The 18628-nt window shown below is 43.1% G+C and overlaps 1 protein-coding gene across 6 annotated transcripts in view; it reads left to right on the top strand.

Moving 5' to 3' along the window:
* The window catches only part of MTMR3 (myotubularin related protein 3), a 103675-nt gene that overhangs the window by 54469 nt on the left and 30578 nt on the right, over positions 1 to 18628 (top strand). For all 6 annotated transcript variants that reach the window (XM_058656841.1, XM_058656845.1, XM_058656843.1 and 3 more), the window contains 5 exons: positions 1367 to 1448; positions 6447 to 6536; positions 7211 to 7327; positions 13437 to 13519; positions 16754 to 16920. In XM_058656841.1, the coding sequence (XP_058512824.1) occupies positions 1446 to 1448; positions 6447 to 6536; positions 7211 to 7327; positions 13437 to 13519; positions 16754 to 16920 (460 nt within the window). In that variant the 5' untranslated portion in view covers positions 1367 to 1445. The remainder of the gene's footprint in view (positions 1 to 1366; positions 1449 to 6446; positions 6537 to 7210; positions 7328 to 13436; positions 13520 to 16753; positions 16921 to 18628) is intronic.

Here is an 18628-nt window from a genome sequence, read left to right on the forward strand (position 1 = left end):
ACAAAGTCAGATATACAGAGAGGAGGAGAGACAGAGAGGAAGATCTTCCATCCGATGAGTCACTCCCCAAATGAGCCGCAATGGCCGGTGCTACACCGATCCGAAGCCTGGAATCAGGAACCTCTTCCGGGTCTCCCACGTGGGTGCAGGGTCCCAATGCATTGGGCTGTCCTCGACTGCCTTCCCAGGCCACAAGCAGGGAGCTGGATGGGAAGTGGAGCTGTCGGGATTAGAACCGGCACCCACATGGGATCCCGGGGCTTTCAAGGCGAGGACTTTAGCCGCTAGGCCACGCTGCCGGGCCCGCTGTATGGTTTTTATAATAAACTTTTCTCACTAATTTTCAAGAAGCCATATGTGCATGGCTTTCAAAATTGCTTTTCATTTTCCATGAACTTTAAAAATCTTGAATTCCTGTTGGCAGATTAGCTCGCACCCTAAATGCTTCTCAGGGCTAGAATGCGGCCACAGCTGGAGTTTGGGACTCAGTCCCAGTGTCCCTTGGATGGCAGGGACCCAACTTGTAGAGCCATACTGCCTCCCAGGGTCTGTGTTAGCAGGAAGCTGAAGTTGGAACTCAAGCTTACGAAGTCCTGTGGAAACAGACTTCTTGCCCAATACAAACCCCACCCCCAGCACTCCTTGCCACATCCAACAGCCAGGCATCAGGCATCTGGAGCTTCATCTGCATCTCACATGTGGGTGACAGGAACCTCAAGAACTCAATCTTCCACTGCCCTCCCCGGCATGTTAGCAGGGAGCTGGATGGGAAGCAGAACAGATAGGGCTTGAACTGGCTCTCTAATATGGGATGTCATGGTTGTAAGAGCTACTTTGACAAGATACAGTGCTAGCTTTGAATTAAAAAATCGTTTAAGTGATATTGAAAAGATACTTGTGTGTTTGGATACTTCCCATGACAGCATAGAGGATGTGAACCAGTAGAAAAATCTCCCTCTTCCTGCCTTTCAAATAACAGCTAAAGATATTAGTGCAGTTAACAAATTCTCAGGTGGCTCTGGATTGTTGGTGTTAAGAGTTTTTGAATGTCTGAGTCAGTTCAGTTCCCACAGAGGGGAAGATTGACTTTGAATTTACAGATAATCACAGGAACATCCTGAAAAATAACTTTTCATCCAAACTTGGCAGCATTTCTTGTTTTATCAATAGAGGACTGAGTTCTTACGATTTTTGGCAGAGCTAGGTTTAGACTGGGAGGATTGGTATGAAGGTGTTACTGAGTTGGGAATATTCCTAGCGGGAGTTGGGTGGATGGCAATTGAGCTCCTCCTGCCTGTGGTCAGGATTTTAGGGTCATGCATATGCAGTGTTCTTACCGATTGCTCTGTCCCTCTGTTTAGTGAAGATTTCAGCCTAACGGACAGAAGAGCCTTGTTAGACACAGAAGACAGACCGGGGATCTCTCTTGACCTGGGCATCCTGTCATGGTAAGCACAGGAAATCAGAAAATTGGAGTGGACCTGTATCTTAAGTAAACACTAATAAATTCAGTTACTCATTTCTGGTTTGATTAAACAATTTTTCCTTTCCCCAGAACTCTATGCTCATCTCTTTTGTTTACCTAGTAGTAATAACTACAGAGTGGTTTCATTTCTGTTAACTTTCCCTTTAAGTCAGCTGGTCAAAAGTAACATGTGGCTCTTGGACTCCATAGTTTTTTTATTCACTCATTTCCTAGGAAATGTGATGTGATAATCTGTATGCCTTTGTGTAGAACTGAGATTCAATGCATGTTCTAATAAAGGGATTTTGTAAGTTGACAAAGTGTGTATACAGTGCGATGTTGAAAATGTGTGAATACTGTAGAGTGGCCAACTGAGCTGTTAACCTGAGCACTGCCCCTCATGGCACAAATCTTTAATGAATTTAACTTTGTGGATTGGAGCAGGACTTCACTTTCTAAAATACTTTGACCTGCAGCTTCGCACACTTGCCTGCCTCTGGCCAAATAGAGCCTGTAATGGACAGCTCAATGACCTGCTGGTCTTCCTGAGCCATCCAGGCCAAGGGGGTGCAACAATGAGCCAGGTCCATTTTCATCAGTTGGAGGACCTGGGAACAGTGCTTCAGGGCTTGAGAGACTGTGTATAATGTTCTGCTTCTGCCTGGTGATGTTTCCTGTATCCAAACTGTTTGATTGATGCTAAGGCATAAAGAAGGAATTGATAAGACCATATTAATTTCAAGCTTCATTAGGGATATGTATGGAAAATGCATTTTCAAAATTAAAAACAAATCCAAACTAGTACAGAAATATTGCATAAAAGGGAGGAATACTGCTGCCTTTGAAAGGACTAATTGTTTTTTCATTTATTCATATACAAATATTGATGGACTCTTGCTATTTCCGTAAGCAATGTTTTATTGGGTTTTCCATAGAATCTTCAGTGAATTGAAATATTTGCATAGTATACTTGATTGTACCAGTGCTAATGAACAGGGAACGAAGGGCTTCTGAAAACAGCTCTGTTCTGTACCTTTGTGTGCCTAATAGCAGCAGCATGTTCTGCTTCCTGGTTCCCTGCAGACAGCCCTGCTTGGTTTGTTCTGTGTACTGCAGACATGCTCTGCTGCTGTTGTGTGCGATAGTTAAGAACAGCATGGCCATGTATCTTTTTTTTCTTAAAGAGCAGCTTTATAATGCTTGAGTTTTCATTTATAATTCTACACTAGAACCCCTGCTGTGTGCATACTGTATGCATTTCATGTAATCAGAACATAATTTGTTCGTTTTGTCTCACGAAACATTGTCCTATACTGATTCATTGGATGCCTACTAATAACTTCACTAGTAGTATAATGTTTTGCAAGTTGCTGTATTAACTATGCTGCGTATTCTTAGCTGTTAGACTCTGTGCATCCATTCTAAGTTTTTGTGTAGTGAATTCAGGGGCATTGAACTTTTTAAGATTTATTTTTATTACAAAGTCGGATATACAGAGAGGAGGAGAGACAGAGAGGAAGATCTTCCATCTGATTCACTCCCCAAGTGAGCACAATGGCCGTGCTGTGCCAATCCGGAGCCAGAAATTTCCTCCAGGTCTCCCACACGGGTGCAGGGTCCCAAGGCTTTGGTCCATCCTTGATTCTTTCCCAGGCCACAAGCAGGGAGCTGGATGGGAAGTGGAGCTGCTGGGATTAGAACCGGCGCACATATGGGATACTGGCGCGTGCAAGGCGAGGACTTCAGCCACTAGGCCACTGTGCCGGGCCCTGAACTTTATTTTTAATTTATTCCTCTGTACTGACTTGACAGTAGCATCCTCTTGTTTCTACTCTTCGAAGTTCTTACCTGACTTTGGAGTCCATGTTGGACAGGCTAAACAGTAGGAAATGTTTTTTCATGTATTATAGGAAGTATTGAGCCTGCACAAAGTCTCCAGGGGCATCATTCAGATGTGGTAATCAGTTTATTGCTCCTCTTATCTGATTTCTCTAACTCTGTCCATCACTTGGTATTTTCAAACAAATTCCAGACATAATTTCAAGGAAAATTAATTACTTAAAAAAACGTAATCTACATAATTGAGATTGCAGTAGAAATGAGTTTGGAATTGTAAAGTGATGGCTTCTGTAGGATTTTGTACGTGACCCTACTGACCTTACAGAACTGGGTGGAGACTAAGAAATGTTAGGTTCACAATGCCTGGCATTCCTCAGTAATTCCAGGAAGCCAGCCATGTGGAGGACTGTATTCTCTAATACTAATAATTACTGTTTACAGCGTAGGAGAAAATGATTTCCAAAACTCTAATCAGGTTACCCATTTCCAACTCCCCACTTCATCAACCATCTCAAGTTTGGTCGATCTGTTTTTTAAATAGCCTGTGAACCTCAGAAACATGAATAAATTTAGGCAGTTAACTCGGCTGCCAACGACAGCTCCTTGGCAGAGTAACTTTTTTATCCTTGTTCTAGAAAGTCAGTGCTTAGGTGGTACTTACGTTAAGTTCTTTGGGATAGTGCCAGAAAGAACAAGTAAATAGTTTGTTTTTTTTTTTAATATCTATTTGAAAGTCAGGGAGAGAGAGATGGAGGTCTTCTATCTGCTGCTTTACTCCCTAAGTTGGCGACAGTCAGAGCTGTGCCAGGCAAGAACCAGGAGTTTAAGATTTACTTATTTTATTGCAAAGGCAGATATACAGAGAGGAGGAGAGACAGAGAGGAAGCTCTTCTGCCTGATTCACTCCCCAAGTGACCGCAATGGCCGGTGCTGCACTGATCCGAAGCCAGGAGCCAGGAACTTCTTTCCGGGTCTCCCACGTGGGTGCAGGGTCCCAATGCCTTGGGCCGTCCTTGACTGATTTCCCAGGCCATAAGCAGGGGGCTGGATGGGAAGTGGAGCTGCGGGATTAGAACTGGCACCTGTATAGGATCCCGGCGTATTCAAGGCGAGGACCTTAACCATTACGCTATCGCGCTGGGCCCAAGAACCAGGAGTTTGAGAGTCTCCAACATAGATTTCAGGGGCCCAAACACTTGGGACATCTTCAGCTGCCTTTCCCCGGCCACTAACAGGAAGCTGGATTGAAGTAAAGCACCAGGACGTGAAACAGCACGTATATGGGATGCCAGTGTAGGAGTTGGCTAAACTTGCTATGCTATGGTGCTGGTCTTGGCTCCTGTAATTTTTAACAAGTCGGCTGTGTTTCAATGCTGTGCTGTTAGAAAGCCAGCAGAAAGCCAGGTCAGGGAATGATTTGAAGAGATGATGGGTAACTCAGTAAAAGGATCTTGGAGATAGTGAAGATTCAGGTCTTCTACATCTATATAGTTCAAATAAGAGTAAGTCATTTTTAAGAAGTTATGCTGAAAATGTAGTTCTATGTAAGAATTCTTAAAGTCCATCCCTTCCTCACATTTCATAGTATTTCCTGTTTATTTCTGTTTGTGAGAATTGGCCATGTTTTTTAGTTCTCTAAGTGTAAATACTCTGTGTCTTTAAGTCAAACCTTGCCTATTGAGAATGAAAATACTTGGATTTTTTTCTAAAGATTTATTTGAAAGGCAGAGTTCGATCTTTCACTAAGTCATTCCTAGTGAAATTAATGATATTGTCCTGACTGGTACGTAAGGTATTGGCAGTTTTACTCACCGGTTCTTCACTGAACTCACATTGTACAAGTAGTGAAGAATAGGCGAATAGTATCTTCAGACTTGTTGTTTCAAGGATAGATTTCTTTCCCCAACAGCCCTCAACGGGGCTGAGCCAGACTGAAGCTGCTGGGCTGGGACTTGGCCTGGTTTTCCACCTGGGCGGCAGGAGTGTGCTTCAGCTGTGGCCTCCCATGCTCACGTGCAGTGAAGCTAGGTAGGGATCAAAGGCAAGGTTCAGCCCTGGGCACTGCAGTGTGGGATGCGGGCACCCCAAGAGCCACCTTAACCTGGTGTGTCACAGCAGCCTTGGCTTACTACTGTTCCGAAGGTGGCTTTGGCCTCAAAGGGTCTATTTAGGGGTCTAGAGTCTACAGATTTAGTTTGGAGAATCGCCCTGATAGGGTATGGCTGAGTTAAACTATGGCGATATAAGTATTTATAAGTTGGATTTCTCTTACAATCCTAACAATTCTGTAACTTTTCAAAGTGATGTCTAGATGCATTTGGTAACTAGTGGTTAGAAGTTTTAGTTCTATCAGTTGAGCATGATATGGCTTTTGCTGTATAAGAAATTACTTTGTAAACAGATTTCTTCGTAATTTATAATCAAGCTCTCAAACATTTCTTTGTATTGCTATGATAATTTATAATTGCACAATTTTTAATACAGGTTATTAGTGCCATTCAAATGCCATTAGATGAGAGCTTTCTGTTTTGATGTGGTGTTAATAGAAATACATCTACTTTAATAATGGGCAGAGAAAATTAGGGATAGTGATTCATGTGTATTTTCAACTAAGAAAATTCAGTTCTTAAGCTTATTGTTAAACACCTTTTCCAAGTTTTTAGCTATGGAAATTTCACGTGTAACCGAGGGAAATAAAGCTACTACAGTGAGCTGTCACTTAGTGCCCTAGGTTTTGCCAGTTGTCAACGTGTGGGCAACCTTGCTGTCATTTTACACCCCATTCTTCTATCTCCCTCACTTTGTCGAGGTAAACTCCAAACATCGCATCTCATTCTTCAATAGTTCAAGGTATCTTTCACAAATAAGAATTGAATTCTAGCTTAAAGACACAAGCACCATCGTTGTTAGCACATTACTTATATAAAAAATAAATCACTGCCTAATAGAAATGTTCTAACCTCTTCATTTTTTGACATCAGTATGCTGTCAGACTAGAGGTGTAACACTACTTGGAATATACTTTTCCTCAAAATTTTTGATCATCTTGTTTATTCTTACTGTATTTATACTACTAGACGTGACAAAAATATATATGGATGCCTAGAAGCTTTGAAATGAAGTAAAAGCTTGCTTTCTGTAGGATGAAGAGACTCGGCACAGGCTTGAGTGCATCCAGGCCAATCAGATCTTTCCCAGGAAGCAGCTGATCCGGGAGGATGAGAATCTTCAGGTAACTACTGGCGAGCTTTCATGTATCAATTCTGCAGAATAGCAGAACTAATGGATTGAGGTGATACCGCAGAAACTGTATGTATTGTAACTAAATCCTACATCTATACATGTAAACTGGGTTTTTGCTTCTATTTCTTGGTGAATTGCAGTTTTACTTCTTTGAGATTTTTATTTCTAAGGTAGATGTGCAGAGGGAAAGAGCTCTTCCATCTGCTGGTTCACTTCCCAAATGGCAGTTAACAGCTGAAGCTGGGCTGGTCTGAAACCAGGAGTCGGGCTCTTCTTCCTGGTCTCCCACGTGGGTACAGGGGCACAAGTGCTTGAGCCGCCTCTGCTGCTCTCGCAGGCTGTAAGCAGGGATCTGGATCAGAAGTAGAGCAGCCAGGACACAAGCCGGTGCCCCTGTGGGATTGCTGGCACCGGAGGAAGAGGATTAGGCTGTTAGGCCACTGTGCTCACTTCTCAGTTCTTACCTTCCCTGTGTTCATCCTTTAGGTTAGAATTAAAATAGCTAGCATGTGTGAGTAGATGGCAGATAAAGAACCTACAGCATAGTTTTATAGCTACGTACTGGGACTGGAATTTTAACGTCAGAATGGTCCAGTTTCCTCACCTGTGTTTGAAGACCGCTTCCGTGCTTCAGAAGGCTGACAGATTTTTTTGCTTTTGAAGGTTCCGTTTTTTGAGCTCCATGGAGAGAGCACAGAGTACGTGGGCCGTGCTGAGGACGCCATTATTGCCCTTTCTAATTACAGACTTCACATCAAGTTCAAGGAGTCTCTCGTTAATGTAAGTGAGCACTGTATCTCCCCTGGGGATAGATGGGAGAAAGCTAAACTTGCTCAGTTCCCAAGCAGAGGAAAGAGGTGTGCTCTGCTGTCTTCTCACTGGTGCGCGGGGGGGGGGGGGGGGGGGGGAAGTGCCGGGTTAGCAAGCAGTGCTCGTGTTTGACATGTTGCATGTGCTTGTCAGTGGAGGTGTGTTAACCTGGAATGGTTGGCACTGGGTCATGCTGCCTAGTTAACCTCTGTACAGATGGAAGGGCTCAACAGTGGCTTTTGATTTCTCAGTCTTCAGATACCAGCTGTTTCAGCTGAGTTAATTTCCTGGACCTTAATGTCAAATGATGAGATGTTTTTCGAGCTCACTGCAGACTGTCATTATAGGATGCAGTTACTCTAATGGCTCCTTAATCATTTCAGAAGAGATGTTAAGTATAATGTGTATTTGCATAATGGGCTACACAATATTGAAGAGACTGAACTATCAAGAGTGCATTTGGCCTTCTCGGTTATGAGTGGCCTTTGAGCTGGTTCTTCCCAGTGCGTTACTCCTGGTAGTCGCTTTAGTGAAACCCCAAAGGCCCAGAGTGGCTTGTCCCTCCACCAAATGAATGCCGTCTTCATCTTTTGCCATTACTGTGGCTTTCTGCCTATGGCTGCTTCGGCACTTGATACTCATCAATCAGTATTTTTTGTTAAGCATTTTTTATCAGGCTGCCATTGCCAGTTTGACCTGACTTCCTCCTGCCTTCGAGCTTTGGGCTACCATGATAGCTGTTAAGCCAGTTTTCTGTCCATTAGCTAAAAAGACACATCAGTTCATCCAGGGAAAATGTCCTGGTGTTCTTACCTGTCTTCCGGCACTGTTCTGAAGGTTTCCTTTCCATTTGGGTGACGTGATGGTAGGGTTTGGCTGGAAACAAAATCCCAGTAGCCAGATGTTCCCTATCAGCTACTAGGGAAGTAGTAATGCTTGACAGAAGAGCCCAGCTTAGTATCCATGTAAAAAATCGTACAAGTTCATTGATGGTATCCTGGCATTAAAGTGGATATGGGAATTACATAGTTTCATATCATCTTAGTCTCTGTGTTAGCGTATTGGTTTGTGGCTAGATATTTCAGTAACTATTGGATCTGCTTGGACGGGGTTTTGTGAAAAGAATGCAGTCATTCAGCAGTTTAAAGCGCTTCAGTGTTCCTGTCATGCTTCTAAGCTGAAGGTCAAAAAACAGCATGATGTGAGGCTGTTGGTGATCTTGGGTCCCTGACACTTTTTGTTTGCAGTGCTCCTACCCGACAGTGCAGTCAGCCTTTCTGGACCATTAAGGCATACTTCATAGATCTGAATTCTCTTTCATGTCCAGCCCAGGGAACTCCTCTTCTTTGGCCAAAGTTTTGATTTAGGTGTTAATTTACTGAAGCCTTCCTCAATACCAGTTCTTTGACTGTTAATAACAGTTCCAAGTCCCACCTTTTTAAAAAAATTTTATTTATTTTTATTGGAAAGACAGGACAAAGATCTTCCATCCCCTGGCTCACCCCCCAGGTGGTCACAACGGCTGAAACTGAGCTGATCTGAAGCCAGGAGCCTCTTTCAGGTTTCCCTCATGGGTGCAGGGTCCCAAGGCTTTGAGCCATCCTCGACTGCTTTCCCAAGCCACGAGCAGGGAGCTGGATGGGAGGTGGAGGAGCCGGGATACAAACTGGTGCCCGCATGGGATCCTGGCATGTGAGGGTTTTAGCTGCTAGGCTATTGCACTGGACCTCTCAGCCCCATCTTTATCTTGAATATACCTTTATGATATTTTCTAGGTGTGTTGTAATTTCAGGATTCACATTGTCTATTAGCTTGATACTCGGCAAATATTAAGTGAAATATTACATGAATAGGCCTGGGCCATCATCTGTACAGTTAGTGTATAAGTTGGTTATTTATTGCTATTGTTGGTCCATAATTTTGGTTGAGATACAGTGTTTACAGGAATTCAGTGCTGTCTTTCCTACTGTTCTCATTTTTGTTACCATGCTGTTACCAGCTTATGTGTGTAAAGCCTGCATGCCACTTAAAAAGCCCAAGAAAATGAGTTTGCACAGAAAATGTCTAAGTATTTTGACATTGCAGTGAAGGAAAGTTTGGATTGAGAGACTGGAAGTTTTCCATCTGAATTTTAACCCAGCTGATGCTAAGCTAGCAAACCAGGAATTCAGAAACCTGGCTTTACTGTAACCGCTCCTGCACGCGGTCCTGGGTAGACGGAGTTGGCAATGTTGCCCTTGTTGCTTTCCTTCATTCTACAGATGCGTATTTCAGTGAAATGTGTGGGCCAAGTAAGCCCCTGTTAAAGGTCGTTACATCTAAATTAAGCGTTTAAACTGGCAGATCCCAAAACTGCTGGCCTGTGTAGTGTTGTGCCCCAGTTTGCATCCCCTTGTGTCCTTCAGCCAACACATTTAGTGCTTCATGTAATGTCTCACACCGGGTTTTAAACAGTTCCCTGATACCATGTTCTCTAATTGCCCAGCACATTGGGTAAAATGTGTGTAGTTGTAGGTACAAGCATCATGACTCTAGTCCACACACGTCCCCTGCATGCCAAGCTTCCTGTGGCAGGATAGAGCATGTCTGTAGTGGAGCCCATCTGTTGCATCTGAAACAGTGGATTGCTTCGATTCTGTGTTTACATGTATCTACGTATATTAATATTAAGACAACTTATAAATAAGTATTCAAGTAGATTTCATAGAAATTAAAGCATAATGTTTGTTGTATAATTCAGTAGACTGCTTCCCAACCTACTGCTTCTGAAATCCCAGTGAGTAGCATGAGATTCCTAGGTGGTGGTGGCTGTGCCTGCGCTTGGAGCAGATTGTTTTTTAGTGTCAGATGCTCATCTTGCAAGTCAGCAACATATGTCCCCTTTGCATGAATTTCTTACCAAAGCTCTAGTGGGATGCCTTAAAGAGGACAATTTGTGGGCAAAGATGAAGCCTCAGTTTATGTGAGCAGAATGGATTATGACCTTCGAAAAAAAAAGTTTCCACCAGAAATAATCTGTGAAATTGACAATGAGATGGGATGTGGGTGTCCATATGGTGGCTTAACTTGCTGTGCCACAATGTGTGCCTCATTTTGAATCTTTAATACATGTGCATGTTTGTTAAAAATTTGAGGCACTGTTTTTAATTTTGGGCTTGATTTTTCTTTGATTCTGGTGGCTGTGATAGAACGTTCTGCTTTTTGAATAACAGCATCAATAAATTTCTTTACATATGTTTGGTAGAAATTATAAGAGGAAAAACATTACAAGGGTAAAACTACCTGGCAGGTGTGAAGAGGGAAGAAAAAGGGACAAAAAATGAATTGTTATTAGGATGTTAAATCATTGAGCTCGAGACACTGACGGTGATTAGGATTTCCTACCAATCTGCTATATGTGGAATTGCCTGCCAGGAATCTTAAGTTGAAATTCTGTGTTCCCCTTGAAGATCTGAAAGACTGATTCATTTGTGATGGCAAAAACTCGGGTAAGGACAGTTGGTAAAAAGGTGGCACACCATGTAGGTGAAGCAGCTGCCTGAGTTGTCCCTGGCTTTGCTACTAGCTTACCATGCAGTAGCTGAACTTCTCCTGCTGCGAAGTAAGCTGGCTGTAGAATCTTAGTCTGGGCTTCTGAGGCCAAGTATTGGAGATGTCTAGTTTGTTCTGCTTTTGCTTTTGAATTTTTTTCAAAGGCAGAGTTAGACAGAAAAGCTCCTTTTCATATGTACATTAAGAAACCTAGAAAAATGTGATGGGATTTAAAAACTTAGCATGTTTTCCTTGGATAAATGAAGAAAGGAGGCTGTTGTGCCTTTTTAAATGAGACCGTTTGGAGGGAACTTGCAGGGAGCACACTGGAATAGGAAGAAGCCAGAAAGGAAGCTCTTGTGATGGAGATGAGGTATTTTATGACACCATTCTTACTGCACATTAACCTTTCCTGCATGTGACAGCTGCATGAGTATTCAGATCTGCATATGTTATTTTTTTTTTTAAATTTTGTGTTCAGATCTGCATATGTGAGTTGAGTGCGTGGTGGTTCTGGGTCATTTGCTAGTACTTACCATTTAATTTGAACGCATAAACAACCCATGTTTTCTTTCTTCCTTAGATTTTCAGTTAAAACACATGAAAGTAGCATTGGAATCATTTTAGAAAGCAGATAGGTCTTCAGATGTTCTGTTCTGGCCTAGCAGCAGGGATGTATCGGTGGCAGAGGAGCCCAGGGTGGCCCATTTGCCCCTAGGAGGTGCTAATGATGTGAGCTGCTTCTCATGTCTTCTAACTAGAAGGAAAGACAGTTGAAAAGGACTTGGGACTAGGGAGAGCCTGGCAATGTGGATTTGTAAACTCGCTCTGACTCTATCCACCCCTAGCCCTGTGCCTCAGAGTTCCTGGGTTATGCCTGAGGTTCAAAAAAACAAAACCAGAGATTGCTAGCATAACATAGGCCTGGAGGCTTGGACAGGAAGCCAGGAGATCGATTTTTAATGGGTAAGATTCTATAAAATTGAGATGAATTGAGATCCCTTAATTGTCTAGCAGCTAGTTTTTTCCTGGAGTTGGCCAAGTAAGGTGGTTGTTAGTGGGAGGGAAGAAGGTGATGGGAGACTTCATTACACTGGGAAGACTGGCCTGGGAACAATCAGTGTCTGTCCTCTAATCTTTATCTCCACATTCCTCATTTGTAACTGGTTTCTACTGACACATCTACAAAGACGGAGTGCAGGTCTTGAAGCATTTTAGCCTCATTAACTGCAGTTGGTCACAGCATCTTGGGGTTAAGGACTTAAACAAAAACATAGGGCCAAAAGTTGCTTTTTCTCAGAACACAGGCAAAATTAAAGTCTCTCACTCCTAGTCCTTTTGAAAGTGTAAGGGAATTTTTAGAGACCTGGAAGTACAAGGACTCTAGTCTTGAGATAGAAAGTCAGCCATTTCTCTGAGTAATTTGTGTGTGTGTGTGCTGTGTTCTGTAATCCTTTCCCCAGGTTGTGTGTGTTCCAGATTTCTAGTGCTGCACATCTGTTTGAACCCCTGACTGTTCTGAGAGTGACTCTGGCAGTTGCACAGTGTGGCAGTTTGCAGGGAGGATGTTCCTGAAACTGGCTTTGCTAATAGGAGTGCCACCCTGTGCAGGCAGCATTTTCTTGTTTGCATGTTGGAGACTGCCTCCCTCTTCTGTGAAATACGATTGTTGGAATGCTACCTGAACTGTCCAGAGCCACTTCTGTTGGACTTGATGCAGTGTAAGACATGTGATCCAACCCCTTTGCAGGGAATAGGAATGTCAATTGATGCAACTGTTTATCCAGATTTCCTTTAAGATTCATTTATTCTTATTGATGCAGATTTACAGGGGAGAGACAAAGATCTTCCATCCACTGGTTAATTCCCCAAATGGCCAAAAAGGCTTGAGCTGAGTTGATCTGAAGTTGGGAGCCAGGAGCTACTTCTGGGGCTTCCATATGGGTGCAGGGTCCCCAAGGACTTGGGCCATCCTCTGCTGTTTTCCCAGGCCCCAGGCAGGGAGCCAGATGGGAAGTGCAGCAGCCAGGACATGAACCAGCGCTCATGTAGAATGTCACCTTTTCCCTGTGCCCTGTGGGCACTTCAGACCTCAAGTTTACAGAAGGCTTCTCTGTTCATGTTAACAAAGCTGTAATCCCATTATGTCAGTTGGACTCCAACAACTGATCTAGTCCCACATGCACTCTGATTTGTAGTTTTCCTATAGACAGGCTTCCTGTTCTGTGTCATTGCAAGTCAGTGACAGCTGTTGCATCTCCAAGTAGTGCTTGGAGACGAGTGAGAAGATGGATGAGTTTAGAATTTATTGCTTGCTATCTTTGCTCTTCTACAGGTAGAGCCTCTTGTTGTCTTTATGCTGTGGTATAACTTGAACCTTAATCTGGAGTCGGAAAATGAAAAGCCCTAACTCAGTGTTAATGGTTTGGGTACAGTGTGTCCAGATGAATTTGCAATTCTATTTGCATCTTTGCCCTGTACACTGAAGAACTGCAGGGTTAATGCCTTCTTGATGAAGAGACTTCAGTTCTGTTTTTTCTAATTGCAGGTTCCATTGCAGCTTATCGAAAGTGTTGAATGCCGAGACATATTTCAACTACATTTGACTTGCAAAGACTGCAAAGTTATCAGGTACGTGGTGTTCATACTGTGGGTTAGTGTGGGGAAAATACATTTTTTTAACAAATAGATCCATAGTTTAGTAACTTCTGAAAGCATTTTTGGGCATCAGTCTTGTTAGGGAGTATTTTCTGAGCAATTATTGCATGAAATATTTTTCTTTAGAATATCTTGCTGTGTTTCAAGATCTAAAAATTTTTTAAAAATTAGAAGTAATTTGAGGTTTAAAGGATACAAAAACGGGGCAAAGGACACCAGTATACCCTTGACCTAGACTCATCTGTTAATTCTTACTGCTTTATGCCATGCAGAAGGTATTTGTTTTCCCCAAAGACTTTCTAGGGATACTATCACATTCCCACATTGTCACTATCACAATTTTACTCTGATCCTTCCATTAGCCGCTGCGCAAGCTCCAGTTTTGCCTCTTGACCTGATGATGTCCTTTACAGGATTCTCCCGATCCCACCTCCTGCACCTCAGGGCTGGGCCTAGATACTGCTTCACCTCCCGGAAGCTGTAGCGCCTTTAATGTGGACTGCATTCCACAGCCTGACTTGATATTTTATAAGCTTCATATGTTGAATACAATGTTTTATTTTAATAGAATATTTCCTGTATCTTGTTTGTCCAGTTCTTTCTCAAGGTTTGGGTTACGCAGTCTCAGCTGGAATGTTGCATATGTAGTGTGTTGTCCTTTGTAGGGTTTTCTTACATCTGCAAGCATATGGTCTACCTTTTCATCAGTGGTGATGTTGGATGTGACCTAATTTTCATATAATTTTCCTCGCAGATAAATAAGTCTATCGGGGCAGGTTGAGGTGGTGTAAGACATCTTGCTGCTTTATCATAATATCCCTGTAGGTTTAGTGCCTGCTGGTGATACTTATCTGCTCTAAGCTCTTTTTTTTGAAATTTATTTATTTATTATTTTTAATTCATTAATTACATTGCATTATGTGACACAGTTTCATAGGTACTTGGATTCTCCCCACCCCTCCCCAAACCCTCCCACCATGGTGGATTCCTCCACCTTGTTGCATAACCACAGTTCAAGTTCAGTTGAGATTCCCCCATTGCAAGCATATACCAAATATAGAGTCCATCATCTTACTGTCCAGTCAAGTTCAACGGCTTCTTAGGTATACCCTCTCTGGTCTGAAGACAGAGCCAGCAGAGTATCATCCCGATCAATTAAAAACTCCAACATACCTTCGGCACAAATTTACATCATTATGGAATTAATTGACATAGTAATGAGTAATCAATATGTTAAAAGTAAATGCGAGTTCTTATCCACCTTCTGTGACCATCTCATTGACATTTCAATTTTAGTTTATACACAACATATAACAAACCTAACATAACATGTTATACATAACATCGTGTCATCTTAAATTAAGGCAAACATGTGGTATTTAACCTGTTGGGATTGGCTCATTTCCCTTAGCATTATGATTTCCAGTTTGGCCCATTTGGCCTGCTCTAAGCTCTTATGCTTGGAAAATAATGCCAGTCTAGTGTCGAATTGAGTAGCTCTAGGAGTTCTACATTCTGTAAGTTTTGGCTTAATTCTTGTGGCCCATTCTAGAGTGCAGATAAGACCTGTGTGCTGACAACGGAATCACGTTCACTGGGATGAGGGAGAGGCCTACGGACCCCTGTCTTGGTTTTGATTGTTTAAGTTCATTTTCAGCTGGTGAGATTTGGCTGGCTTTTGAGAATGACTGCACTGGACAGTTACTTGGTTTTTAAATGTGCTGCTTTCCAAAATGCAGATTATACAAATACCCAATTAGTTTGCACTTGATATTTTGACCCTAGGGTTGTATATACTGGAAACTTCGATTGTTGGTGAAATTGCTTTGTTCTTCACATGACTCCATCAGTTTCAGTGTGATCCCCTTGGGATCTGAAGGCGGTGATTTAATCACTTAATAAACTTTTAAATCACTCTAGCATAAAGTATGCTTTCTTTAATTTGGTCAATGTAAAATGAGGCCCCTCTGCCCCGCCCCCCAGATCTATTTGAAAGGCAGATTTACAGAGAGGGGAGAGAAGGATCTTCATCCGCTGGTTCACTCCCCAAATGGCCTCAATGGCTGGTGCTGAACCAGTATAAAGCCAGGATCCAGAAGCTGCTTCTTGGTCTCCCGCGTGGGTGCAGGGTCCCAAGGATTTTCATCATCCTCTACTGCTTCCTTAAGCCTTCACCAGGGAGCTGGATCAGACATGGAGCCACCAGGACTCATGCTCATATGGAATGCCAGCTTCCAACTGTAGGGTGGCAGATTAACATACTGAACTGGCCTCCAAACAAGGCTTTTCTAAAACATGAGGCTCTTGATGGAAGAACAGAATTCCCATTATTAAAAAAGAATAGCTGCCACTTAAGTGATTCATTGGGGCCAGAGTTTTGCACAGCAAGTTAAGCCTCGGCTTGCAGTCTCACCTTGGAGTGCTAGTTTGAGCCCCAAATGCTCCATTTCTGATTCTCCTTCCTGCTGATGTGCCTGTGAAGGTAGCAGGAGATGGCCCCAGTACGTGGGTACCTAGCATGATGTGGGAGACCAGGATGGAGATGCTCGCTCCTGTTGGGCCCAGCTCTGTCTGCATGTCGCCATTTGGAAAGTGAATCGGTGGATGGATGGTCTCTGTTGGTTCCTTTCACTCTGCCATTCTGCTTTTCAATAAATCGATCTTTTTAAAAAGCCACCAATCTCAGACATTTCATTCAGTTAGAAAAATCAGTGTTCCACATGTTTAGCTTTTTTTCTCCTTCACATTTTGCATTATTGGTTGAAATTTATTACTCTTTGTGCTTTTAAAACTTCATTGTATCCACAGTTCACTCCCCAGTTGCCCACGATAGCAAGGGCTGAACCAGCTGGGAACTCTGTCCTTATCTCAGAGGGTGGCAAAAACCCGTTGTGGGAACCTTCAACACTGCCTCCCAGGGTGTGGCCTCTAGAAGGAAGCTGGAGGCAGGGGTGGAGTTAGGTGTTGGACCCAGGCGCTTTCATCTGGGATGTGGGCCTTCTAACCAGCATCTTAAGTGCTGGGCCACACGCCTGCCTTCTTGACCTGTTCTTGTACATGATGGTAAATCTGTTAATGACTGCCTGCGGTGTCTTCTCGGGTGCAGCTCCACTTGACTATGAGTAAGCACTCCTGAAATGCTGGCTTTTGAAGGCTTCATTGTCAACTGTCTTCTAGTAACATTTGTACTTGCTTGACTTCCCGAAGGTGTCAGTTTTCAACCTTTGAGCAGTGTCAAGAGTGGCTGAAGAGACTAAACAATGCAATCCGACCACCTGCTAAAATAGAAGATCTCTTCTCATTTGCATACCACGCTTGGTGCATGGAGGTTTATGCCAGTGAAAAAGAGCAGCATGGAGACCTGTGCAGACCAGGTAGGCCTTTCCGACCTCTGCAGGTGGCTAGAGGCTTCAGCAGGCTACTGCGGGAGAACGGGGATGCGCAAGCAGTCCTGTGCTCCGTCAGTGTACATTTGTGGAGAACTTTGTTCTAAGCTCACGAGTCATGTTTTCTGCCTTCAAGGACAGGCTAGTAAACTGCATTATAGTACACTGGATTGCAGAACAGCTGTAACTGCATTATAGTACACTGAATTGCAGAACAGCTGTAACTGCATTATAGTACACTGGATTGCAGAACAGCTGTAATGTACAGGGATGTTACGCAAGCTAGTGGAAGGGAGCCGTGTATACCTCTTCAAAGATAGCTTTGAAGGCTGAGTAATTGTTCATTGATTAGAAAAAGGGGAAAGCAAATAGTATGGGAAAAGTATGAGGATAGGCTGTCAAATACTGGACTGTAAAATGACCCTCTGCCATCTTAGAATTTTGAAGTCATGGCTTACTTGTCTCTTCTAGGAACAAAGAGATCCAGAGAAGCTAGCCAACTTCCTCAGGGACAGATAGACACTGAGTCTTTATTGGGAGCCTGTACTTTGTGACAACTTCAGTAGCCTTTGCCCGTTCTCCATTGCCCTGTCTCAGAACTGGCTGTGACAGGGTCATCCTGTTGCTCGGCATGTAGTTTTCTGTAAACTTCATACTGCTGCCCTAAAAATAAATCTGGCTAGCCTGGCCGCCTCAGTGGGTCAGGCTTGTAAGCAGTGTTGAATTTCTGAGTGATGAAGTAAGGTTTACTCTTGGGGCTTTTTCTGTAATCCTGAGATTTTAATTCTGAGTCTTCAATCTTGTAAGTTTGCTCTGAGTCATTTTTAACATACGTGGTTAGTTGAGCTGTGTTTGTCAGTTTGTCCCATGGACCAACACTGATGGAAGCTGTTTTGGTCTACTTGTTCTGCTTAATTAAAGGGTAGAAAACATGAGCTTTATCTTACTTTCAAAGATTCTTTGATAGGCACTTCTGGTTGATCCTAATGACCTCATCAAAACAGGCAGGAAAGCAGAAATCAGAGATAAAGCCTACTTCTGAGTTCTACTGCTGGTCAGTGACAGAACTGGGACTTAAAACCAGTTCTGTTTGCGAGTGCTAACTGCAGGCTGTGGTGGATACAGAACTGGAAAAACGCATACCTGCCTCTGGAACCTCTGGAAAGGCCTCGGAATCCACAATTCTCTCGATCCCCTGCAGGCCAGCAGAGCCCAAAGTCAACCACCAGAGGCCATATGAGCAAGGGAATCTGAGACTGTATTGCATCTGCTTTCATTCTGTTACTTTGCTTTTTCTTTATTCATCTTTGAGGTACTGTCACAACTCTAAATATCTTTTGGGTTGTTTATGGCTCTTTATTAAAGGTAAAATTTCTAGAAGTGGACCCTTGGCATAGTGGTAATGTAACTTTTGAGACACTTGAATCGGTTATCATGGTGCCTGGGTTCAAATCCTGGCTGGCTGCTTGGCTTCCAGTCCAGCTTCCTGCTAAGGGACTCCCTTGGAGGCAGCAGGTGATTTTGCAGCTGCCTGGGTCCCACCCCTCCCCAGGGATGCACATGGAGTCGTGGACACCTAACTTTGACCAGGGCCTAGACTTGGTTGTGGTGGGCATTTGAAGAATGAATCAGCAGTTGAATTCTTTGTTTCGCTGTTTTACTTAGTTTCAAATAAAGCAAGCTTCTTTAGAAAGGT

The sequence above is a fragment of the Ochotona princeps genome, chromosome 29 (assembly GCF_030435755.1).
Source record: "Ochotona princeps isolate mOchPri1 chromosome 29, mOchPri1.hap1, whole genome shotgun sequence".
Lineage (NCBI taxonomy): Eukaryota > Metazoa > Chordata > Mammalia > Lagomorpha > Ochotonidae > Ochotona > Ochotona princeps.